We start from the raw sequence: 25,427 nt of genomic DNA, 5'->3' as shown, positions 1-25,427 counted from the left end.
TGGGTCTGGCTGAAATGGTCTGGTGCGGGCCTTTGGAGATTCGATCGCATTTGTCCAGAGTGACAGCCAAATATATACAAGTAGATTTCGACAGAGCCGGTGACGGGGTGACAGAGGAACGAGGTCATCACCACCACCAGTGTCGACGTTTGTCCTCGCACTCTGCTAATTGGTCAGGCCAAGTCACAGGCCCCAACTGGCCCACTGTTGTCAGCTAGCCGAAAAGGGAATGAGGCTGAACCACCCTGGTGCCTTGGGCGCTGCGGGCGCAGTCCTGCCAACTAGTTACGCAGTCCCCCAAAAACACGCTAAACTGGGGTCGCCTCCCTTTTGACGCGTGAATCGCAGGCGCGCACCACTAAAAACGTCGCTCACTGGTATTCAGCCTGGGCAGGGGCCCGTTTTTGTTTACCTCGCTTCCCGTTGCAGAGACGGCAGAGCGGCGCCAATCCAGACAACGACAACAGGACTGCACAACCAAAACATCAACAAATTCCCCGCCTCGACCCTCGTCGCTTCGATTCCTGCCGGTACGGATAGTCACCTCATCCCCTGGGCAAGCAGCAGGGCACGACGACGGCATCATTACCACCACATGTAGGACGGGGTTCCTCCCTTTTTCCTCGTCGCTCTTTTCTGCCATCAGGCCATTCTTTTTCCTCTGTGCGCGCGCCTCGTGTGTGCTGCCGCAAATCGGTCGCTACAAGACTTTGCCCGTTCGATTACATCCCCGTGCAACCCATCAAAGCTCATTCACGTCCCCGAGGCTTAGGATCACGCCTCCTGAGAAGATGGATTCCGATATCATGGAGGACTCGGTCTTCAACGACCTTGAAGATGAGTCTGATGCGTATTCCCCAGAAGCAGTACGTTCGTCCCAACCAGTGCCAAGATGCGGCTTGTTCATACACAACGCGATTCTGTGATCGACATGACCCTTTTGCTAACCCAGCTGTCTCGCGCAGAAGCCCAAGGCGAAAGCCCCGGCGAAGAAGGCTGCTGCACACAAAGCAGCCAAGGCAACCAAGCCTGCGGCGAAGAAGCTGACGCAAACCAAGTTGACCACCAAACCCGCTGCCAAGAAGCGGCCGAAGCCTGAGAGTGATGACGACGACGGAGCCATGGACATCGACGGCATCAGCGACCTGTCACACACGCCACCAAGCGCCAAGAAGCAAAAGAAGGCCCCGGCCAAGAAGTCAAGCGGGCGCCCTCTCGCCGAGATTGAGAATGACAGCCTTGTCCAGCTCGACGGCCCTTCAGAGCCCAAGAGCAAGAAGACGGCGACAGAGACGTACCAGAAGCTCACACAGCTAGAGCACATCCTGAAGCGTCCCGACACCTATATTGGGTCTGTCGAGCGGACAGAGCAGCAGATGTGGGTGTACAACAAGCAGGCCGAGCAGATGGAGAAGCGGGCAGTCTCCTTCGTGCCTGGTCTGTACAAGATCTTCGACGAAGTCCTGGTCAATGCTGCCGATAACAAGCAACGCGACCAGAAGGGCATGTCTTTCATGAAGATCACGGTGGATCGCGAAGGTGGCGAGATCACTGTAGAGAACAACGGAAAGGCGATCCCTGTTGAGATGCACGAGGTAGGCATCCATTTACATTTTTCTTGTTACTGTTTCCTCATGATCTGACTCTGTCGCGCAGAAAGAAAAAGTCTTCATTCCTGAGATGGTCTTTGGACATCTTCTGGCTGGTTCCAACTTTGATGATCACGAGAAGAAAACTGTCGGTGGTCGAAACGGTTATGGTGCCAAGCTCTGTAACGTCTTCAGCACGCAGTTCTCCATTGAAATTCAGGACTCTGCCAATGGCAAGCGGTACAAGCAGACTTGGAGAGACAATATGACCAAGATGGACAAGGCCAAGATCACCTCCAGCAAGACATCCGACTTTGTCCGGGTCAGCTTCAAGCCTGATTGGGCCAAGTTTGGCATGCCAGATGGCATCGACGATGACCTTGAGTCGCTCATCTACCGCCGTGTCTATGATATGGCTGGTACGGTCGACAACGTCAAAGTCTACCTCAACGGAACCCTGCTCAAGGGTGGCTGGAAGAAGTACTGTGAGATGTATGCGAAAGCCATCGCCAAGGAGCGCGATGACGCACCCGAGGGAGAAGAGCCCAGTGCTGCCCAGGTCATAATCGAGGATAGCAAGACCAACAAGCGCTGGCAGGTCGGCTTCACTGTATCAGACGGCTCTTTCCAGCAAGTATCATTCGTGAACTCGATCGCAACCACATCCGGCGGAACTCATGTCAACTATATCTCTGACCAGATCTGCCAGGCGCTGCTCAAAGACCTGAACAAGAGGAGCAAAGGCCACACCCTCAAGTTGAACCACGTTCGCAACTACATCTTCATCTTTGTCAATGCTCTCATCGACAACCCGGCCTTCACCTCACAGACCAAGGAGCAGATGACCACCAAGGTGAGCGCTTTCGGCAGCAAATGCGTGCTCAGTGAGACCTTCCTCAAGAAGATTCGCGCCACGGAGGCCATCGACAATATCATGCATTTTGCAGAGAAGAAGGCCGACAAGATGATGGCCAAGAGCGACGGTAACAAGCGGTCACGTATCAACAACGACAAACTTGTCGATGCCAACTTGGCAGGCACGAGGTACGGCCACGAGTGCACACTCATCCTGACGGAGGGTGACTCTGCCAAAGGTCTCGCTGTCGCCGGTCGAGCTGTTCTTGACCCTGACCGTATCGGTGTCTTCCCACTCCGTGGCAAGATGCTCAACGTCCGAGACGCCTCGATTGAGCAGATCACCAAGAATAAAGAGATCCAGAACATCAAGCAGTTCCTCGGACTCAAGCACAAGCAGACCTATACCGATACCAAGGGCCTCCGATATGGCCATCTGATGATCATGGCCGATCAGGATCACGATGGTAGCCATATCAAGGGTCTTCTGATCAACTTCCTTCAAGTCCAATACCCCTCCCTTCTCAAGATCCCCGACTTCTTCCGAGAGTTCATCACTCCGGTGGTCAAGGTTTGGCAAGGCCCCAACCCCAAGAAGCCGCTCAGGCTCAAGTCCTTCTTCACCATCCCGCAATACGAGGAGTGGAAGGAATCACACGCTCATGAGATCAAGCGGTGGCATTCAAAGTACTTCAAGGGATTGGGAACCAGCACCAACGAGGATGCACAAGTCTACTTTACCAATCTCGACGACCACTTGAAGGAGTTCCACACTATGAAGACTGAGGAGGCCGAGTTGTTCGACCTAGCTTTCTCCAAGAAGAAGGCCGACGCTCGCAAGGAGTGGCTTGGCAACTTTGTCCCCGGTACTTTCCTAGACCACTCAACCAAGTCCATCACTTACAGCGACTTCGTCAACAAGGAGCTCATCTTGTTTAGTATGGCCGACAACATGCGGTCAATTCCTTCCATGGTTGACGGTCTTAAGCCGGGTCAACGCAAGGTCATATATGCCTGTTTCAAGCGGAACCTGGTCAAGGACAAGAAGGTGATCGAGTTGGCTGGTTACGTGTCTGAGAAAACCGCCTATCATCACGGTGAAGCATCTCTGCAGCAGACCATCGTCGGTCTTGCGCAGAACTTTGTTGGCTCGAACAACGTCAACTGCTTGGAACCCAGCGGTAACTTCGGTTCGCGTCTAGCCGGCGGCTCAGATGCTGCCAGCGCTCGTTACATCTTCACGCGCCTCTCCCCCTTCGCCCGTCGAGTTTTCTCGCCGCTGGATGAACCCAACCTGGACTTCCAGTATGAGGATGGCAAGATGATCGAACCCAGGGTCTACGTTCCTGTCCTTCCGATGGTGCTTGTTAACGGTGCTGATGGTATTGGCACTGGCTGGAGTACCTCCATCCCGAACTACCATCCCGTGGAGATTGTCAAGAACCTGAAACGTCGCATGGGCCGCTTGGACGATGATGGAGAAGAGAAGCCGTTTGAGCCCATGACTCCTTGGTTCCGTGGCTGGAAGGGCACCCCAGAACCGGAAGTCGGAACCGGCAAGATCAAGTTCGACGGTATCGCTTTTCAAGATGACAAGAATCCTAACGAGGTAGTTGTCACCGAGTTGCCTATCCGGATGTGGACCGATGACTTCAAGTCCAAGATTGAAGACATCATCCGTGGAGAGAAGACTACATCCTTCATCAAGGATTACAAGGAGTTCAACGATCACAAGAACGTCCACTTTGTCATCCAGCTTGATGAAAAGCACATGAAAGCAACTCTCGAGGAAGGCATTCTTGAGAGGTTCAAGCTGAAGAAGTCTATTGGTACTACCAACCTCGTGGCTTTCGACGTTAACGGCCAGATTCGGAAGTACGAGAAGGTGGAGGACATCCTAGAGGAGTTCTATCTCTACCGGTTCGGAAAATACACGGAGCGCAAGTCTCACTGGCTAAAGGTGTTGGATGCCGACTACAGGAAGCTCTGCAACCAGTATCGCTTCGTCCAAGAAATCATGGAGGGCAAGCTGGTTGTCTCCAGGAAGAAGAAGGCAGTGCTTGTCGAAGAGCTCCGTGCCCGGAAGTATGAGGCATTCAGCAAGGCCGAGAAGAAGATCAAGACTTCTGACGAAGAGGCCGAGGAGGAGCAGCAGCAAGCTGAGGAGGTTGCTGAGGACACCGACACTGGTTCTCGTGATTATGACTATTTGCTTTCGGTAAGTGATGATCCCTTCCTGTCTCTCAAACAGTAGCCTGACCCTCATTGGATAGATGCCCATCTATTCGCTCACCAACGAGCGCCTGGAGAAGCTGAAGAAGGAGATTGAGGCCAAGAAGGCCGAGCATGACGAGCTTGATAAGCTTAGCGAGAAAGACCTGTGGTGCAGAGACCTCGATGACTTTGTCGAGGAGTGGGAGAACCAGATCCGGCTCGATGCCGAGATCCAGACCACTATCCGCCGCATGGGCCGCCGCGTCTCCAAGAAGATCGGCGCTGGCCGTGGTCGTCGTGCCAAGGATGACGACGACTACATGGAGAAGAAGCCGGCCAGGGCACCCAAGGCCCAGATCCAGAAGGTGGAGACGAAGACCCATCAGCGGTTCGCAGAGATGTTCTCTGGCAAGCCCAAGGCCAAGCCTGCCGCAAGCGCAGGCATGGATGGTGCATCTGATGAGTTCTCAGATGATGACTTCGCGGCCCTTGGAAAGACCAAGACGGTCAAGAGGGAGTCACCTGAGGACTCTGAGCCGCCTGCTCCTTCGCAAGATGCTGCCAATGGCCGCGGCAAGCGCGCCGCGGCCTCCAAGGCCAAGACTTGGATCATCGATGACGACTCGGACTCGGACATGGATGATGACAAGATGCTCGGCGATGTTGGTGCCATGGTCAAGGGCATCGGCCAGTCGGCTGCCGATGGCGCCAATGGCAGGCTTAGTCTGTTTGCCATGTCGCGGCCCGAGACGAGCAGCGGCGAGGGCAACAGCGCCTCGAGCCTTCCCAAGGTCCGGGCCAAGCCGTCCAAGACTTTTGACTTTGATAGCCACGACGACACCAACTACGAGGCGCTAGCCTTGTCGTCGCCGCGCAAGTCTACCAAGGCCGAGGAGGTTGACGATTTCCTGTCCGACGACGATGACCTGCCCGCCCCTGCTGCGACGACCAAAGCCTCGTCGGCCGCCGCGGCGCCTCTCGTCGCCAAGAAGGGTCGTGGCCGCCCGGCTGGGGCCAAGAACAAGCCCAAGGAGGACAAGCCGGCCGCCACCAAGAAGGCGGCAGCGTCCAAGGCCAAGCCCGTCACCCTCTCTCCCGCCGCCAAGGCGTATGCGGCTAAGAAGGCCAAGGCCAAGACCTTCATCAGCAGCGACGAGGAGGACGAGGACATGCCTGACCGGGACGAGTCCCCGGCCCCTGCACCGCGAGCCGCAGCCCGCGGTCGGCCCGGCAGGGCGGCGGCCGCCAAGGCCAAGCCCATCTACATTGATGATGATGAGGATGAAGACGAGGACTCGCTTGTGGTCGACGAGGATGACGACGACAAGGACGATGAGAGCGATGATTTTGCCATGGACGATAGCGACTGAGATGCCAGGTGGAGATGACTTTGTTGTCCTGTTTCTCTTATCGAGGTTACCTTGTTCTTCTTTCTTTTTCACGCCTCTGTCTTATCTCTGGCTGGAACTTTGACGATGGACCGCAACAATATCACTTGTTAGGTTTCTTTTTGCTTGTGTATTTCATTTTTCACACTGAGATGGCTAATGGGCGTTCTTTGATGATGCTTCCTTTTTTTGTGGTTCCATGCTCTGGCTTTGCATGTAACCATGACATTTGGGGAGGGGCAAAAACGGGACAGGCAGGAAATGATTGATATCACCAATCTGATTTGATATTCTCCTCTTTGATCTATCTGACTGTGCTCGCGAGAATGTGAATCCAAATTGTCCAATCACTCGACTGTAGTCCGCATAACGTTCACGCATTGTAGGTTCAGGTACACATATGGGGGCGTTGTAAAGAGGGCATAAGATTGACTGACTACGCGACCATTAGCAGCAATAGCCAAGCTCAGAGGTGAGAAGCTCGAATCCAGCTGGCCCTTGTCAAAAGTCATACCCTGCAAGAACTAGCATCAACTATATGTCATTAGCACGGCATGTAGCATGAAGCACAGGTGTTCACATTGCAACAGTCAGTCAGTCGGTCTTTAATACATCTCAAGGTTTGATTAAAAGGGGTTAACCCAACGCCTTGCGCAACTTCAAATATAAAGAATACACTGCCCTTCCCCTTGTTGCCGAGCCCAGAATTATATACCCTTTGGCCAGGCCGAAAAGCCAATCATTCTGAGAGAAGCAGCAAAACACCACACCACGCAATCAGCATCTCTCGCGTCTCTCTCTCTCTCCCCATCAGGCAACACTACTATCCTTCATACACACAGGGACAACCCCCTTCCCATAATGTCAGCAATCCTATTTGCCAATCTTTGTTGTGCCTGGGATTGCCCAGACCAGACGCATCAAGCCATACGCGAAAACCCGCGGTCCGACCTGCCGTAACGAACCCCACGCGTAGAACTCGTATAAAAAAAAGAAGAGGACCGTGATCGTACTCGTATCTATGCCATAAAGCCATCAAAGTCATTGAAAGAATAGCCCAGCCGAAATGCAGACGCGATTTCGGAGTCGGAAATATCACACTCAATCAATGAGGCGAGCTTAGATGAGGGGCTCCTCCTCGGCCTTGACGGCAGGCTCGGCGACCTTGAACTCATCCTTGGGAGCCTCGGGATAGACCTCCTTAGGGGCCGTCGGGAAGTCGGTGTGGGTGTACTCCTTGGCCGGCTTGGGGGTGACGTCCGAGGCAGCAGAGTGGCCTCGGAGCATAGACTGAGCCTTGGCAGTGTAGTCGCCCATGTACTGCTTGGTGATCTCGGTGGCGTGTGAGGTGTGCTTGCTGGCAACCTCGCGGAGCTGAGCAGTCTGGGAGTTGACAATGTCAGAGGCCTGCTGGAGGTGGTGGTCGATGAGCTCCTGGTTGCTGGTGTAGACCAGAGGGACAAAGAAGAGCGTGGTCGTGGCAATCAGAGCAAGGCCCCAGTAGGGGACAATCTTGACCAGGTAGTAGGAGAGGAAGGCAGCGACACAAGCCTGTCATCGCAGTCGAGTTAGTATTCAGAGATGAGGGCGCGTGGATAGGGGGCAAGCGTCGTCTTACAGCAGCGGAGGCATAGACGTTCTCAGCAAACAAGACGCGCTGCGCCTCGATGACGAAGAAGTTGATGAGCTCGTGGACGTCACCGATCATGCTGTTCAGAGTCTCCTTGGAGATGGTGTAGTACTTGCGAGGGCGGAGCTGGGTGGCCAGGCCGGTGTTCAGAACGGTCTTACCGAGAACCTCGGCGGCGACAGTCACGCCCAGGGCAAGATAGGTGAGCTTCAGGGACCATCGGAGAACGTCGAGGTATCTAACCGCGAAGATCAAGGTGACGACCGAAGCATAGGCGATGCCGGAAGCACCTAGAAAATCCTTATCAGTATCCAGTCGTCTCCAACAACAGGGCATCTTTGTGCATGGTGACGTACGAGGGTTCTTCCACGACAAGAGCTCAGTAAAGAACGAGTGGTAGTGAGTAAGGGGCTGTCCAGTGGCGGCCGGGTTGGCTGGCGTCTGGCGGGAGGCAGCGAGGTTGTTGAACTCGGCGCCGGTCTTTGCAGTCTGGTCCTTGACGTTCTGGGCAACGGGGCCTGAAGAGAAGCGAGCGTTAGCCAAAGGTTCCAGGGGCCCAATACTGGGTAGATTTTGGTTACATACCGTTGGCGACCTGGTCCAGGGCAGCTTGGGCATCTAGGGGGGATTTGTGAGTAGCCGTGCGAATTGGTGGTCTCTGGAGGAGATCTTGAAACACTGAGTTGCAAAGTTAGCCGGGTGTTCGAATACAAGAAAAGCAGAGATGGATGCCCAGCAGCGCGTCGTGAGCGAGGAGAAAACGTACCTTACTGCCTTTGAGGGTGTTGACATCGTGGCCGCCGTTGACGGCAGGAGTATCGGCGAAGTCAGCCATTGCGGCGATGTTTTCGAGAGCTGTTTGGTGGGTGCAGGTGATGACGATGACTGGCGTTGCACTGGTGATCTAATACCCTTGGAGGCTCGGAGCTCCTGGAAACGGTTGCAGATGGAAACCTGGGGCACGCGAGGAGCGGATGCGTATCTCTGGTCGCTTGTAGGCAAAGTTTGAGAAACAGGAAATGGTGTTTGGCAAAGGTAGAGATTGTGGTCTGGCAGAGGTTTGAGGAAAAGAGGGAGGTGGATGGAGGATGGATGGATGATGTGTGTGGAGGAGCCAGAAATGATGCTTGTTTTTGATTTCACAAGGATCAATGCGTTAAGAGCGCCGAAGGGTTTTTTTTCCCTTAGGGGAGCTCTGTGCGCTACAGCAACCTTCACCAGCGACTACCTAATGATTTCACCGGGGCACCTACGGGTGAAGTAGAGGGCCTGAAGAACTGGGTCTTTGATTCTGATAATTCCACGCGCAATAATTCGTCAGTGAGGCACACCTACGTAACTGCCGCCAGAAAAATCCCTGTTTATCGAATAACTTTCCGACAATGAGGAAATGGAAAGGGAGGGAAATAGGAGGTGCGTAAGGCCTGCTGTGCCCTGTTGTTACTTGTTCCATTAAGCACCCGACTCGACTACTTCTATTATTCTAAGATATCTCTCTCCACTTTCGCTTCCTTATTCTCCATCCCTTGGCCCTGCCCGTTTCGAAAAGTTCATTCCATGGGACAGCTTTTCTTGCAAAGCACCATGAACTCTCGATGAGAAAGGGAGGAGGGTGGTGTGTCGTGTGCCCATCTCCTCGCGAAAGAAAGAAAGAGAAGAGTCCATCGGGTGGGTTGTGGCACATGCGTCATGTCTGGCTGTTTCCCTCGGGTTCTGCAGCTAGGTAGCTAGGAGCTGTTTCTCCCCTCTCCTGCTTGGAGCTGTCATCCGGCCCCCCCTTATGACGATATCCTGCCATAGCAACAATCACCTTATTGTTCGAACTAGAAAGAAGCAGGGAGTGGGGCGCCACCAGCTTCCGAGTCCAGGCATGCTGTTGTTGTCATGCTCTAATGCGCACGCCGCGTATCAGCTAGCAAATCCAGCTAAGGGGGAACCTGCCGGGGAATGCGCTGCGCGCCGGAGCTTCTTGCTAGACCTCCCGCGTTCTCGCTCGCTATTATCAGACGAAAAGTGGAATGCTTTTTTTGATCGAGCAAAGAGACAACGTCACCAAAATCGAAAAGCAAGCCAACAAGGTCTAGGCAACATGATCATGATCCAAGAGAGCAAGAAGATGCCAGATCTCTCCGTTTACGGTCAATCAGGGTCCCCCAAGAAAGAAGAGACCTCGTCCTCTTTGCCTAGACCCTTGTCCTCGTGAAAAGCCCACCCTGGCGACTCCTCCTGACACTTGCATGTGATTCTGGCACTAACTAATAACGGTCACCTCCAAATATTACGGAAGCAACATGGAGGAAAGCACTCAAGATTGCAGTGTTCAGGTCTTCCACCGGGGTCTAGAACGAATCCAGGTGGAAAAAAACTACAGGGACAGGTAGAAGCGGAATTGGCGTCCTATTACCCAAACTGCTCTTTGGAGATGGTTGTATGGCCTCCTCGCAGTGTTTAGAAATCGTTCTTCACACTAGCTGCATATTCGAGCATGACGGCCAATTGCTGCATGGCGGCGCACAGCCACGACCAGCTTTGTCGCCCAACCATAGACAGGCCTCTCCATGCGGGCGCCTTGCGATGAGCTGCCTCAGCTCAGCTGTTGGAACCATGGCTCATCCGCCTCTTTGGACCTTCAAACCTCCCGGACTGGCGTCAGGTCAGATCACTGCCTTGTTTTCCGATTCCGGTCCAGGAATTGGATAACAACTCGACGAAAGCATGCGATTGCTCAAATGCGCCAATGGCAAAATCAGGCTGACGAAGGACTTAACCCACGACATCCCTCCATATGCCATTCTCTCACATACCTGGGGTACAGATGAGGAGGAGGTTACCTACAAAGATCTAATTGCTGGCGGTGGAGAGGCTAAGGCTGGGTACGAGAAGATCAGGTTCTGTGCGAAGCAAGCGGCGCGGGACGGCCTCGAGCATTTCTGGATAGACTCTTGCTGCATCGACAAGGCCAACCATACTGAACTACACGAGGCCATCAATTCCATGTTCCGGTGGTATCAGAATGCGGCCCGATGCTATGTCTACCTTGTCGATGTCTCAATCCCTCAGCCAGCACTCCCGTCGCCTCGTCTCTGGACCCGGCTTGTACAGAAGACGCGAAAGCAGAAGCCCATTGCTCCAGTGACCTCCAGCGACAGAGAAACCCCGAAGCTGGTCTGGGAATCGGCCTTTCGGAGTAGCCGTTGGTTCACCCGTGGATGGACGCTGCAGGAGCTCTTAGCTCCTAAATTGGTCGAGTTCTTTTCAAAGGATGGCCAACGTCTTGGCGACAAGACATCTCTTGAGAAAGAAATCCACGAGGTGACTGGAATTCCTGTATCAGCTCTCCGAGGGGCCGATCTCTCCGAATTCGACATCAATGAACGTTTCGGATGGGCGGATGGGCGACAGACCACGCGCGAAGAGGACGCGGTCTACAGTCTCCTGGGCATATTCGGCGTCTTCATGTCGCTCAGATATGGCGAAGGGAAGGAGAAGGAAGCCGCGCGGCTCAGAGAGAAGCTGGGGAAACGGGATAGGGCTCAGCCACTGCCATTCGCGACAATCCCGTTCCGCCGCGACCCTCACTTTGTGAACCGAGATGTCATCCTCGACCAGGTCAAGAGGCGGTGTTCCGAACCTGCTGGCCGCGCAGCATTGGTGGGCTTGGGCGGGATTGGAAAGTCACAGTTGGCCATCGAGTTTGCGTATCGGTTCGATGAAGCCGCGACCGGGAGCTGGCTGTTCTGGATCCATGCTGGCACACGGGCCCGTGTCGACGAGGGCTTTCAAGCGATTGCAGAGGCCGTGAATATACCGGAGCGCGTCCAACCCAAAGCGGATATCCCGCAGCTCGTTTACAGCTGGCTGTCGCGGGAACAAAACGGCAGGTGGATGATGATCATCGACAGTGCCGACGATGCCGATGTATTCTACGGGTCTACGGCCAGGTCCGATGGTAAAAACCTGGCATCGTTTCTGCCCCAGAGCCGAAATGGATCTATCCTTGTCACAACACGCGATAAAGACCTGGCGCGCAGGCTGACCGGACATGATGGCATCATTGAGGTCGGAGTGATGGCTGAGGCCGAGGCCTTATCCCTTCTAGAGAATAAAGCCGGGCCGATCACAGATTTGGGTGCCGCCTCAGAGCTGGTGCGAACTCTGGAGTATATGCCCCTCGCAATCAACCAAGCGGCTGGGTACATACAGGTAAGAGCGCCGCGCAGCTCAGTCGGGAAGTACCTAGCGGACTTTCGAGAGAGCGAATCAAACAGAGCCAAGCTCTTGGGGCACGATATGGGAGACCTTCGGCGAGACGGTAGCGCTTCGAACGCGGTTCTGACGACCTGGCAGCTTTCCTTTGAGCACATCCACTCCAAACGACGTTCGGCTGCAGATCTCCTATCCCTCATGAGCTTCTTCAATTGCCAAGGCATACCCGAATCACTTCTCAAGCCTGCCGGGCAGACAATCAACTCAAAGCAAGAGGACGACGAGTCAGATCCTGACGACGGCGATTGCGATGGGATGAGTAATGACTTTGAAGACGACATAGGGTTGTTGAAAGACTTTTGTCTCCTTTCCATGAACGAAAGCGGGACTGAGTTCGAGATGCACGGGCTTGTGCAACTGTCGACACGAAAGTGGCTAGAAGCCAAGGGTCTTGAAGAGGAGTTCAAGGAGCAGTTTCTCCGCCGGTTGTGGGCATCGTTCCCCGAAGGGAGATATGAAAACTGGGAAGTCTGCCGGAAGCTTTTCTCCCATGTCGAGGCAGCGTTCGAGTACACGCCGGCCAGAGAAGACATGGGCGAGGTGTGGGCCAAGGTTTTGTACAACGGAGCCTGGTATGCCTGGTCGCAAGGCAGGTTTGACGTGGCCGAGCGAATGGCTTACAGGGTCAAGAAGTTTCTCGAGAGGTTGCTAGGGCCAGAGCACGTAAGGACTCTGTCGAGCGTGTCCTTGTACGGAATGGTCCTTCGAGACAAGGGCCAATGGGCAGAAGCCCAAGAGGTGTTTGCGAGAGTGATGGAGGTCCGCGAGAGGAAGCTCGGGGCCGACCACTCCCTCACGCTGAACAGCATGGCCAACCTGGCTTCGACCTTTTGGAGCCAGGACCAGTGGGACAAGGCCGAGGAGCTGTACGTGAAAGTGATGGAGGGCCGCAAGAAAAAGCTTGGGGCCGACCACCGTCGCACCCTGAGCAGCATGAACGACTTTGCCGTGATACTCAAGCCTCAGGGCCGATGGGACGAGGCGGAAAAGCTAGAGGTAGAAGTGCTGGAGGCGAGGAAGAGGACGCTCGGGCTCGACCACCCGCACACACTGACCAGCATGAACAACTTGGCAATCACCTGGGAATGCCAACGCCGCCATGCGGATGCCTTGAAGCTGATGGAGAGCTGCGTCGAAGGTCAGCGGCGGATTCTTGGTCCACACCATCCCGACGCGCTCTCCTCCTCGGCGATGCTGGCCAAGTGGCGTTTGGAGGCGGATAGCCGCTCGCCAACAGGAGAATAACCACCCACCTGGTCAAACGACCATAGCTTAGGCACAACGCAGTCTACGCTTAGTACCTTAATCCGGTGGTGTCCTATGTACTGATATCTACTTAATACATGTGTGTACAAACGGCCCTAGAGAGACCGCAGCAAACACATCTTGGGCAGTGCAGGTCCTGCAAAACGACTATATGTACATGCAGCATCTCCAGGTAAACTTTACATACGTGATGGCAAATCTGCTGAACTAATTGATGTGCCATTCCATCGTGGGGCCCTAAATAGATAGCATTACATCGTGAGCCAATATCGGCTCCTCCGAGTAGTATTATGCAGAAGAAGGTTCGATGAGTTGTCGTCTTGATATTGAAAGGGAGCGAAAGAGAACATCGGGGCTCGAACGTAGCTATACCCCGGGGCGAGCTATCAGTTCCTCGAAAGCAGTACCTACACAGCGGTATATGGGGAAGGGCTCCCAACCTAGCTTCAACCTACCTTAATATCTGCAGAGACAAAGGTGCAGCAGCATATCACCATTGTGTCAACTGCAACCAGGTCTCTCTCTACCTACCACTTGCCAGCACCTGCACAAAGTCTTCCAAAGCTCCGCTTGCATCAGAAATGGTATATCATTATGTAAAATGTAATGTGTCAAGATGCTCTTTCGCCATGCAATGCCAGCAGGAAAATGTGTCCCAGGTATCTAATAATCAATGTAATGGACGACCTCTCCCCCCCTCTCCTCTTTCTTTCTTTACTTCTTTCTTCCTCCCTCGTGCCATCAGACGAGGCAGATAACAGGCAAGCCACAGCGGATTCTCACGAACCACGAGCAAGCAACAATCTTGAAATACACTCCCATATCCCTTCCCCGCCTCGAAAAATCACTCATCACGCCCTCCGCCACCCAAAGAAGCTCCCCACACCGCCGGAGCTCATCGTCCCAGCGCCGCTCGACGCAACGGGCGCCGTAGCCGCCGTCTGCAGCGACTTCTGCGACGGCGCAGGCGAAGGGTCCCTCGACGTCGCCCTGACGCCGCCATCCGCCGGCGCCGACGACGACACCACAGCAGCAGACGCAGTGAACCGGCCAAACATGCCCATCGCCGCGCTCGCCGCGCTTGCCGCCGACCCAGCTATCCCGCTCGCGTGCGTCGCCGTCGTGGGCGTGTCCCCAGGGGCCAAGCCGAACGCTTTGCGCAGCGACTCAAGCTTCTGCCTCGCCTCGTCGGCCTCCTGCCGCGCCACGGCCTCGGCCGTCTTGGCCTGCACCAGCTCCAGGAGCAGCGCCTCGTTCTCGGGCAGCGGGCCCTCGTCCTTGTTGTTGTTGTTGTTGTTGTTGTTGTTGTTGTTGTTCCGCACCGTCATCATCGACGACGACCGCTTGCCAAACGGCGACAGGCCGCTCGACACCTGCGACGGCGTCGACCTGCTGCGCGCCAGCTTGAACTCGCGCAGGCCGCCGCCGCCGCCGGCACTATTTGACTTGGGCAGCCAGTCTGACGAATAGGAGCCTTCGGCGGAGCTGCCGCCTCCTCCGGGCGCCCCGGGGTCCGCCGAGGCCCGGGTCCGCATCCCGTGGATCTGCTTCTCCAGGCGCTGCTTGTCCTGGTGCAGGCTCCGGACGTGCGTGTGGCTGTCCCGGAGCTGGTCCTTCAGCGTCGTCATCTCCTGCTCAATGTCGTATATCCTCCTGTTGCACTCTTGGCCCTTGGCTAGTTCGTTGGCCAGCTGCTCCTTGGCCCGTGCGAGCTCGTCTCGCAATTGTGATTTGGTCTGGGGTATCGATGATCGTCTATCGTCCTCGGCTTGCGTGCCGAACCGTCCTTCTACCGTGTCTAGGAGCTCGGATATGTCTTCTGCGGGAGGTTGGGATGGAGGAGGTGTCGTTGTGGAAGGTGCACTGGGCCTCGTTTGCTCTGGGGTTTCTTCATTGTTCTCGCCGACACCTTGAATCGTCTCTTCGCTGCTGCCGCCCGCTATCGCCTGGACGGCGTCCGTGCCGGCCTTCTTCCTCAGTCCGTCGAGCAGCGACCGGACCGCCTTCTTGTCTTCGTCTCGCTCCTCCCTCTCGCGCTGCAATTGGTCGGCTAAAAGCGAGTGCTGCCGCTGGAGGTCGCTGAGCGCAGTGAGCAGGTCCTCAATCTGGCTGTGCAGGTATCTGCTGTCTGAATTCTTGTTGCTACTGTTGTTGTTGTTGCTGCCCGAATTGACCGCCGTCGACGCCGCCGTCGCGGCGGGCTTGGAGCCCCTGGCCGACGGGTCGTCCGAGGCCGAGGAGTCGCGGGAGACGGTCGTGGCCTCTGTCGATGCGGAGCTCAGGATGCTGGCGGCGGAGGAGCTAGCCTCCATGGAATTGAGCGTCGACGCCAGGCTCTGCTTGGATGCGCTTCGTCGCAGCATGCTCAACGGTCGAAGGGGCGCGACGAGGCCGGGACTCAGGGTCGAGCTCGATGAGGGTGTGGATGATTTGGGTATGGTCGTGGTGGAGGTGGAGTTGGTGGAGGCGGCGCCGCCAATGCCAATTGTGGACGAGGACCAGAGCCGGCCCAGAAATCGCGAGGCTGCTGTGGTAACGTCCGACGTGCGGGCCGCATTGGTGCTGGGGGTGTTAGCGATCTGCGCCTCTCGGTACCCCTGCTCTAGCGCTGCAAGTCGCGGTCTGGTCACGACGCTGCTGAGCCCGACAAAGTCCTGGACAAACTCGTCGGCGTTGTAGTGGTAGCAGTCCCACAGGCCGCGCGAGAGCAGCAGCTGCAGGACGTCTTCCATTTCGGTGCACGCCAGAATGCGTCCCTGGTTCTTGTGCATGAGCGAGAGGGCCACCCGCATGATCGTCTCCGAGGCGCCTTCGGCAAAGATGACATCGTAGATGCGAAACAGCATGGGTAGGGGGCATGTTACGGCGAAGAAGGACAAAAACCATTGTGAAACATAGGCAGGCTCCACCTGCAAATCGTCCAAATGGGACGACAGAATGGGCAGATGCTGTCGCAGGAGCTCGCGGAATTGATAGATGCGCATGTGCAACCCCGAAAGCTCGGGCGTGTACGAGTTTCGAAGATCGTAGTCTTCCATCAATCTGGGCAGACCATCGTCAGTTTCTGGTACATACCGAAAAATAAAAAAAATAAAAATAAAACTCACTTGACCAGGACGCAAAACGCCTGCTTGTCAGGCATGTGCATCAGCAGCGGGCCGACGAGGAACGCGAGGCCCTGGCAGTACCCGATCTTGGGCTCGTGCAGGCTGTAGCACTTGAGCACGCGGCCGAGCATGCGCTGGCCGTCGCCCTCCGGGTCGCGGAACATGTCGACGCCAGGGAAGCTCCGGCCGAGGTCCTTGCCGATGATGCCCTCGTAGGGGCTGCTCTCGCCGCAGAACTTGTCAAACTGCTCCTCGAGCGCCGCGTCGCGCGACCCGGACATGCTCTGCCAGACGACCCCGCGCAGCGGCGGCGGCACGCCCTTGCGGATCTTGTTGGACAGCAGGGTCGGCAGCCGCGCCGCCGTCTGCTGGTAGTCCTTGACCAGGGCGGCGTAGAACTCGAGGTCCGTCATGGGCGGCGGCGGCAGCATCGAGTACCGCAGGGCCGGGGGCGTCGGGCCGTGGACCATATCCTTCAGCTGCGCCATCGACGGCGGCCTCGGGCGCTTGGTCGGCGACTGCTGCTGCAGCCGCTCGACTTCCCGGACCTTGATGCTCTTGGGGTTGGTTGCCAGCTTGGCGTTTTCCTGCTCGAGGCGGGCCAGCAGCAGCGCAGTCTTGATTCGGGATTGGTTTGTCAGTGAACCCGTAGCAGTGGACAGTACCATGGCTCCCCTCCATGTAGAGAGACCACTTACGTTATCCGTGTCTTGATCCCTGGACTCTGCATCCTCCGTCTTTTGCAGGCCCTCCCAGTCAACCTCCTCTGCATCTGAGGTGGGCGAGACGTCGCCCTCATCCATGGGCGTTACAGGATCCTCATCTGTATCCTGACCCAGCTCGTCTCGTAGACTCCGGCCATTCTGTGTTGTAATATTGCGCTCTCCCATGTCTTCCGAGCCGGTCTCCTGACACAAGCTCTCCTCCTCTTGCTCCCCGTCTGTGTCCACCTCCTCTCTGCTGTGTCGTCGCCGAGCCTCGCTCTGGGTCATGGTCCTCGTGGAAGCAGGCGACATGTTGGTGTCGACCTTGAGGGCCGGTGGTTCCGAAAGGCGCACCGTTACCATGGAGTCGTGGTCCTTTGTGCGTTCCTCCCCTTGCTTGACGGCGGCAACGGCAGCATTGGCGGGTGTCGCGGGCGTGGCAGAGGTGGAAGGCTCGATCGTCGAGCTGGAGGGAGCCTTGGGGGTCATTGGCCGCGGCGGTGACGGCGGAGGAGGTGTTGTTGCTGTGGATGGGGTGGATTCATGTCTCGTGCCGGCCGCTCCTTCCACGCCTGGCTCCTCCATTCCTGAGAGCCCCAGAACGCGAATGACGATTGCACCAGAAAAAAGAGCCGGTTCTGTGAAGTTAGGTACCGAAGAGGGGGGGCGGCGAGCGTTGGAATGCGGCCCGCTTGGGAATCGTGGGGAAGAACCGTCAACAATAGGCAGCGGCAGGAGGAGCCTGGACTAGGTATCCAAATAAAGCGACCGTTCCAACAGTTCCCAGCAGCTTAGCCGAGCATTGCAAGATCCTCCAGGTCGGCCCTTGTGTGTCCAGATCCCTCGAGTTTCCTCCTCGTGCGCGTAGACTGTTGAACCAAACAGCTGCGGGAGCTCTCGTGCTCTAGAGTGTTGGTGGAGCTGCTACAGGCGCTGGCGAGAACGACAGGTAGAGAGGGCGGTGCCTCGGCGATTGGCAAGCTGGGGGATCTGCAATCACTGGCGTCAGGGAACGTCTCTGACAGCTCGAGGCACAACAAGTCGGTGTGTTTCTATGGTCTGGTGTTGTCGGTTTCACTCAAGGGGGGCAAAGTCGACTGAAACGACAATAGCGAAGAGGAATTGACCCGCTCGACTAAGTCGGCAACCCCTGGTCGGAACAATGCTCTCACGAGAAGGAGGTTGATATCTCGACAATAATTGAAGCGGCTCGCTCTCGTGTGGCACAAAGGTTCGTCACCGTAGGTCAGAGAAAGAAAGTCGACAGGCTACTAGATGAAAAGGAACAATATCATTCATTCACCGATTGCAATGGCTGGCAATAAAGGATGACCCCTCTTGCAAGCATGGATAACAAATTCATTCAAGGGCGAGAGGCAGAACAGTCCAGTCCCAGCCAGGGGGTCAGTTTGCCGAAGCCCGATAATAACAATCTCCCCATTGAAGTTCATGCTGACAATGCGCCTATTCCCTGCCCCCGTACAGTTACCTATATGTCCTTCTCTTGTTTCGTTTCTTTGTTTCTTTCGTGCCTCGACTTGACAGGCCAGGCAGGGTCCTTGGCAGCCGCCGACTGGCCCGTCACGCTCCAGATGGCTCGTCTGTGTATTATTGCAATCACATCACGCGCTGCCGGCGTCGACGGATGAGGTCTGTATTAGGGATGGTGCTCAGGGGTCGAGCCTGTTGGAGGGTTGGAGAAATGCTGCTTGTGGCGACTCGAGCTGGCCGTCCGACGCGCTGATAGGCCCCCCAGAACTCTGCATGAGCATGCACTCGAATTACCCAACCCACCCATTTCATCCCATTAATTCGGGTGCTGCAGGGTTGGCAACCTTTAGAGTTGCAGGGGATCTTCACTGAACTACCCACAGACGCTCCTTTCTCGGTGAAGATAGAAGCGCATGCTCGCTGGGCTCGGCAGAGATGGATCCCGCCCGTGAGAAGCACGGCAAAGCGGCCTGGCCCGCTGACGGAGTCACCACTAGCGTCTTGACTTCCCATACAAACTCTCGTCTACTTGCTCAAGGACTTTGTTCTTTTCAAGTATGCTGTCTTTACTACCTCCCATCAGGCCGAATATCAAAATGGTCAAACCACTGATGGCGACGTCTCAGATAGTAGTCTCAATGACTTGAAATGCTAATGCACATAGTGGCTTACTCATCTATCTTGCTCGCAATACACATACGCAGCTATATGTAATCCCAAAGACGATGTCCGCTAGCAGTCCATCAGAAACTCGAGTTTCGGTCGCCACACCTCTCAGTATGGACGAAGATCAAGAAACGCCTATCCCAAAAGCCAACTGAAAGCTATCGCCTCCTGAGAGTTCGAAACAAAATATCAACGCCCCAAACAATGCTACTGGATCCACTTGAAGTGGTATGGGCTGGATCCTTCACACCACCACGCCTCTGGTATCAACGTGCTTTTTGTAGTGGTGGCCGAAACATTTGATTTCTTAATCCCTCCCGAAACCATATCATACAGACATGAAAAGGTCGTTACCTGGGCATCATGACGAAACAACCGCCGCGGGTTGGGCAGGCGCCGCCGTGGTCGTCTGCGGCGCCTTTTGACCCCCCGCCGCAGGGCTGGCTTGGTTACCCGCCGCTTTTTGGCCGTGTTGCGCATTACCTGTCCCCTGGGCGGGAATAGGGAACGCAGGCTCCTTCTTAGGGTCGACGTCGGGGTACAGGGCTTGCAGCTTCTTATACAGACTTGCCAAGTACTTGATCCTCTCCTCGCGATCCACGTTAGGATCCGGTTTCGAGTCTCCGGAGTCGGGTGCCCCTGGGACTTGGTTCTTCATCTTGATGGAGAGGTTCAGGGGTGGCGGAGTCAAATAAGCTGGTCCTTTGGGTACGGGTACAGAGCCCTTGCGGTCCGCAAGACTGGCAAGGTATGAGAGGTTAAACTGGAGCCGTCTCATGCACCTGGTGAAAAGGGTTAGTGAGTCGGGTCAGATTGGACGCAAGTAGGGTGTCATACTGCACGTAGTCCTGCTGAACCGTCTTCTCTTCGTCCGAGGGCTTCTTGCTTTGGTCTGGGGTGTTCCCTTCCGCAGGACTTGCCGCCGCGTGCTCCTTCTTCAACTCCTGTTGCGTCGTTTGTAATTGTATCGACTCGTACAAGAGCTCCTGGTTGATCTCCAAGAGGATAGCAAACGACTCCTTCTCCTTCGACTCGCTCCCAGGGCTCAGGGGAGTCGCAGTAGATGATGCTCCATTGACAGCCGGCCCGGGCCCATTGGAAGGGAACGTTGGTGTCTGAGGTGTTGATACATTGGGGTTGGGAGGGGGCGCGCTGGTCGGAGTCTGGTTCTGCGGAGTGCCTTGGGGGTTTTGAGGCGTGGGGAATTGCTGGGGTTGTGATGCCATGGCATTGTTGGGTGTGCCTTGGTTGCCGCTAAATTGCCTCTGGGGTGTCGAAACATTCATGTTGCCGGCATTTTGTTGAGTTTGATGCATGCGCTGTTGCATCATCTGTTGTTGCTGCTGCTGCTGTTGTTGTTGTTGTTGCTGCTGCTGCTGCTGCTGCTGTTGCTGCTGCTGTTGTTGCTGGGGCGTCATGGCTGCTGGGTTCATCCCGTATCCGGGCATGGCATTAGCCATCATGTTGAAGTTGGGCGGCATTTGCGGCTGCCCGCCTCCAGACACTGGTATGCCCGGTCCGTAGGGAGAGCCAGCATATGGCGTTTGATACGACACTGGTGAGGCGGTGGTCAGTGTCTCTCTCCTCCGTCACTTAATCAAAAACAAACAGCGGGGACCTGCAGGTTGTTTGCTGTCCGGACACCTGCATCAATGGAGCTAGTCCACGACGCACGAGGCCATTTTTGGTGTCTGCCTATCCCAGCAGAGCGCCTCTCTCCTTGAGCACTTCGGATGGAATGGGGGTAGAAGGGACGACAGAAGAGTGTTTATGAGCCAGGAACGACGCCCGTTGGCCCGTTGAAACACGTATGACGCGTTCTAAGAGGTCCCTCGGGAGAGCAAGCCAGGGAAGGAGAGAGAGAGAGAGAGAGAGAGAGAGAGAGCAGGTGAAATCTGGACAGGCACTTACTTTGACCATTGGCGCCCATGTGCGGCATGGCGTTCTGCGGCATGCCTCCAGGGCCAGCGCCGGGCATCATGTTAGGACCGCCGGGGAAGGGACCTTGGGCGCCCATTGGGAACTGCTGTGGGTTGTACATCATCGGTTGCGGCTGGTTTGGCATAGGACCGGGCTGCATATGAGGATTTTGTGGAGGTGGGGCACCAGCGCCATTGAAACCTGGCCCCGGCGCAGCGTTGGCAAAGCCATAGGGAGCCGAGTACATGGCTTATGATAGGCCAGGAGCCGAGCAGGGTGATCGGCCGATCAGAAGCAGAGGATGAGCTGCGTGGTAAAGCTCTCAGACACGTCGAGTCGTATGTACGGTAAGGTACCTCAGATGCTGCGGCTGCCGATGTGGGGTAGGTGTATGACCATCAATCTCAGGGGTGAAAGTCGTGATAGGTGAAAGGAGGAGGGTGGAGTGGAGGGGGGGACCCTTGGTACTACTTGGAAGCGGACGACTGGGGGGGGATGGGATAGGTCCCAGGATGCCGAGTACGAAGAGCACGATAAGCGGCGCGCTGGGTGATGGCGAGAGTACAAGCAAGGTTGGGTGCGCGAGAGCAGGTAGTGCAGGCAACCAGAAGCTCTCGAGCGGAGACCGTTCGACGAAACCCACCAAGCCTGCTGGCGTCAAGCAGGTATCGTGTCTTTTTTGGGCGAGACGAGGATGCGGGCCGGGCGGGAGAGCAAGCGTATGCCGTCAAGAGAGCGACACTGGATGCACACACGCGAGAGAGAGAGAACGAGAGGGTTCTGTCAACACCAGGGGGGGTGTGTGGGATGGGGGCTAAGGAGAGAGGTAGGAGATGCCCAAACGGAACAAGATGCTCGGCTCGTGTGGAACAGAGGTCCTTGGGATCAGCCCTACGCGCGTTGCAGACTGCTCTGACAGAACAGCGCGGCGCAAAGGGGCCTTGGCACCAGTCGAGTGGCGGTTGTACCGGCTCTGGCAGAGGGATGGGTGGGAAATAGACGCGACGGGAGGGAAGCAGGTGGTGAGTGACCACGGACACGCGCCGGGTGGGAAGCCCGTACGAGCACAGAGTCAGGGCCGGGGTCCGGGGGGGAGGGTTCAGATCCCAGGTCAGGTCCCAGGTCCGTCTCGGTAGGGTCGGTCAGGACTCAGGGCTGTGGAGAGATGGATGGATGGATGGGTGGCAATCGGGGTGCCGGGCAGAGGAAGAGAGATTGGCGCACACACGCAGGCACACGCGCAACGCAAGAGACGAGGCAGATCGGAAATGGGAAACAGAACAGACAGGCCCACGACAGGACAGGCCCGGCAGAAAAGAGCGGGGAAACCAAGCGATGCACGAAGGTACGAGGTCTGTAATGGCTCAGAAATGACTGCAGAGGACAGCAAATCGAAATCTCGGGCCTCCACTTGCGGTTGAGCTGGCGTGCCGGAAGTGTGTCAGGTCGGGTCGGATTGTGCAGCGCGAAGGGTGGTGGTCGGCAGGTTTGTCAGAAAAAAGCAGCTCTTTTCTCAACTGCCTGGCTCGCCCTGCGAAACGAGAGAAAAAAAACTTGGTCATTCCTGCAGAGCGAGCCGAAGGGGGGGAAAAGTGGGCGAGGAACTGAGTGGCAGGCTAATCAACCAGCCTGGCACCAGCCCGCTTTTTTCCCTACCCTTTTCTTTCTAGTGACTCCCAAAAGGCTCAATCAAATCCCTCCAGCCTTTGCATGACAGGACCCGAGCCCAAAGACATGTGGAGCCTCCAACGAGCTGGGCCAAGCTGGAGATGCAATGGCGCGCCAGCCAAGAGGAGGAGACAAGGGTAGCACATCTGACTAGCAGCCATGATGGCATGGATAGCGGATGGCGGATGGCGGGACCCTCTCTTACCCCTAGCTGCACGACAATCGCCATCAAAGGTCTCTTCTACAAGTACTTTGTACAATGTTCTCAGATGGAAAGAAACCAAAAGGAGCGGCTTCGAGGATGGACTAGAGCCAGTCAAGTGGCATAAGTACCTACTTGTAACTACCTACCTAGGTAAGTATCCAGCTCGGAAAGAAAACACCTTAAATCACGACATATCCCATTTGGACAGCACAGTCAGCCATTACCTACTCCGTAGGTAGTTACGCGCTCGGAATGGCATAACCAGGCTTCAGTAGAAAGGAGGAAATGGTCACATCTCGCAGACCGCGCATGCTTGTCACTGTGCCTCCCGCCGCTGTTTCTGCTTGCTTGCATGCCGCACGTCTCTCCAGCTTCTGATTCGCCCTGTCCCATGCAGCATCACCCTGCACCAGTACTCAACACCGAGAGCTTGTTGCACTTGCATCCCAACCGACATCAAGGGTTGCATCGGTTTCCACTTGGGACTTGCACATGTCTGCCAATTACATCGCAGCGCAGCATTTGCACAAGTGACTCTTTGTCAATTAGGTTTTTTATGATTATGATGTGTCCCTTTGACAGCCCGTTCCGAAGAGTGGGCAGCGTCGAGGGTTGCTCTCGAAAGCGCGGCAGACCGTGCGACAACTCTATCCACGCTTCTTGGATGTGTAGGTGGTGCCGTACGTCGAGTTGCCTGCAACAACATCGATGAAATGTTTGGCGATGATGCTGTCTGCAGTAGAATCCGGGTCAGAATTGGCCAGCTATTATGCATTCTTTCGGATGGCTCTGAGAACTTACCTGCTTTTTCAGAGGGATGCAGCTCGTCATACCTAGGACAGCATATGTGAGCAAACAAAGTCCAAGGAAAGGCAATCCGGGAAGAAATGCCGAAGACGCACCACAAGAAGCTAGAAGCCGGGTTCTTCGAGTCAACGCAATTCGAATTGTTGGTCGGCACGCAGGCATGGAAAAAGCCCGTGGCATCCGCAGGTGCGTCAAGGTACGCTCCGGGGTTGGCGTGGATGTCGGCGAACAGACGATGCACGTCAAAGACGGCGAAACTCGCTCCCGGCCATCTTTTCTTGACCAACAGGTTGAATGGTGCGCCATAGTCAAACATGGTATTGACATTCGTCGTGTACTGGAGGATCTTCTGCTCGTACTCGGTCTCGTTGTACAACGTCTTGTTCTGCCAGTACTGGTTATCACCGGCGCCTCCCTTGGCCTGCGACGCATACTCGGGTGCCAATTGAAGAGGCGCTTCGTTCAGGAGCACGAACCGCCGGCCACCGGTCTGATATATATTATCAAACACTTGCCTGGAGAATCATCAGCAACCGGCCTGCAGAACACTCTCGCCGTGGGGTCACCGGTCTTACCACACGCATTCAACAAAGCTTGTGATGTCCGTTCCCGGGGCCTGAGAGTCACTCAGGAAACCCGTGTATCCCAGGTCGTTCGTGCCTATCCACATGGCATAGACGGTGTTTTCGGCCGTACGGTTGCCGTAGAGAGCCTCGACACCCACGTCTGCCTTGAAGGAGGGGATCTCGTCGTCCATGACCGAAGGAAAGGGCTTCTTGATGGCGCCAAAGTATCTCGAGACAATCTTGTTGGAGCAAGTCGCACCGCTGATGGCATAGTCGTAGTATTTGGCGCCAGTCAGCTTCGCAACGAAATCGCCCCAGGCCAGCCCTCCGCTCGCGGTCTTGTTTGACGCTGCAGGCAAGACGCCGGGCGGCGGAGCGTTGCCCTGGTTGTTGATGTAATATCCCAGGCGTCCGTTGTCTGTGTAGCTGTCGCCGAAAGTAACAAGGTTGCTGAAGGCGCCCCTGCGAACACAAGACGACGCAGCGCCCGCTACAAGGCAGAGGAGCAAGCCCGCAGCATACATCTTCTCAATTGGGGGGGCTAGACAATCCAGGTGTCTGGTAAAAGCTCTCTATTACCAGGCCGTGACGATCGAGGAGTGACCGACGGGAGCTTCTCAACGACGAGCAGAACGGACAGCCACGAGACACATCACCGAGAATCTGACCAGCTGGGGAAACTGGGGAGCGACATCATAAATAAACTATCCAGGAACAGGGCGACTGGGGTAATCGACCCGTTTACCCGGGAAGAGCACGATCGGTGCCCACAACGGCCTGTATATTGCAACCATGATGATCGCCTAGTGCAGAACGAAGCGCGGGGGAGTCATACTAACATCCGCACTCCGATAGAGATAACTTGATGCCGGTGACGGATAGAAAAGATCCGCCTGATGCGCTTTGGTTGCCCAAATTGGCATCTAGAAAGTGACAAATACCTGATCGCCGCAAGGAAGGGATCTAATCCGGTGAACAAGATTGGTCGCACAACAGCGAGCGATCAACCACTCTCCTTCTGTGTCATCGCCATCCCAATTGCGGTGAGACCCTGCAAGAGGAGTCCATGCGGGGTCGTGATGGAA

General features: G+C 55.8%; 6 protein-coding genes across 6 annotated transcripts; 2 read left to right on the top strand and 4 right to left on the bottom strand.

Moving 5' to 3' along the window:
• Window positions 1–791: 791 nt before the first annotated feature.
• On the top strand, window positions 792–6,028 carry E0L32_011387 (uncharacterized protein; the record flags this gene model as incomplete). Its single annotated transcript, XM_031134111.1, has 4 exons — window positions 792–866; window positions 966–1,595; window positions 1,657–4,662; window positions 4,718–6,028. 4 exons carry the CDS (start codon window positions 792–794, stop codon window positions 6,026–6,028), a joined length of 5,022 nt encoding a protein of 1,673 aa, XP_031000620.1.
• A 1,137-nt stretch (window positions 6,029–7,165) lies between these two features.
• Window positions 7,166–8,511, bottom strand: E0L32_011386 (uncharacterized protein; the record flags this gene model as incomplete). The annotated part of the gene is made up of 5 exons (XM_031134110.1): window positions 7,166–7,597; window positions 7,665–7,966; window positions 8,033–8,194; window positions 8,262–8,354; window positions 8,448–8,511. The coding sequence occupies 5 exons, from the start codon at window positions 8,509–8,511 to the stop codon at window positions 7,166–7,168; spliced, it is 1,053 nt and encodes a 350-aa protein (XP_031000619.1).
• Window positions 8,512–10,391: 1,880 nt separating this feature from the next.
• E0L32_011385 (uncharacterized protein) lies at window positions 10,392–13,187 on the top strand (the record flags this gene model as incomplete). Its single annotated transcript, XM_031134109.1, has 1 exon — window positions 10,392–13,187. The coding sequence occupies one exon, from the start codon at window positions 10,392–10,394 to the stop codon at window positions 13,185–13,187; it is 2,796 nt and encodes a 931-aa protein (XP_031000618.1).
• An 872-nt stretch (window positions 13,188–14,059) lies between these two features.
• E0L32_011384 (uncharacterized protein) lies at window positions 14,060–17,604 on the bottom strand (the record flags this gene model as incomplete). The annotated part of the gene is made up of 2 exons (XM_031134108.1): window positions 14,060–16,250; window positions 16,316–17,604. 2 exons carry the CDS (start codon window positions 17,602–17,604, stop codon window positions 14,060–14,062), a joined length of 3,480 nt encoding a protein of 1,159 aa, XP_031000617.1.
• Window positions 17,605–19,537: 1,933 nt separating this feature from the next.
• On the bottom strand, window positions 19,538–21,343 carry E0L32_011383 (uncharacterized protein; the record flags this gene model as incomplete). Its single annotated transcript, XM_031134107.1, has 3 exons — window positions 19,538–19,958; window positions 20,014–20,731; window positions 21,088–21,343. 3 exons carry the CDS (start codon window positions 21,341–21,343, stop codon window positions 19,538–19,540), a joined length of 1,395 nt encoding a protein of 464 aa, XP_031000616.1.
• Window positions 21,344–23,616: 2,273 nt separating this feature from the next.
• Window positions 23,617–24,866, bottom strand: E0L32_011382 (uncharacterized protein; the record flags this gene model as incomplete). Its single annotated transcript, XM_031134106.1, has 4 exons — window positions 23,617–23,702; window positions 23,771–23,802; window positions 23,872–24,291; window positions 24,352–24,866. The coding sequence occupies 4 exons, from the start codon at window positions 24,864–24,866 to the stop codon at window positions 23,617–23,619; spliced, it is 1,053 nt and encodes a 350-aa protein (XP_031000615.1).
• Between the last annotated feature and the right edge of the window lie 561 nt (window positions 24,867–25,427).

This window comes from Thyridium curvatum (assembly GCF_004353045.1).
Source record: "Thyridium curvatum strain D216 chromosome Unknown NODE_105_length_127930_cov_85.615971, whole genome shotgun sequence".
Lineage (NCBI taxonomy): Eukaryota > Fungi > Ascomycota > Sordariomycetes > Thyridiales > Thyridiaceae > Thyridium > Thyridium curvatum.
Note: the sequence above shows the minus strand (reverse complement) of the source record. Positions and strands in the feature narration are given on the sequence as shown.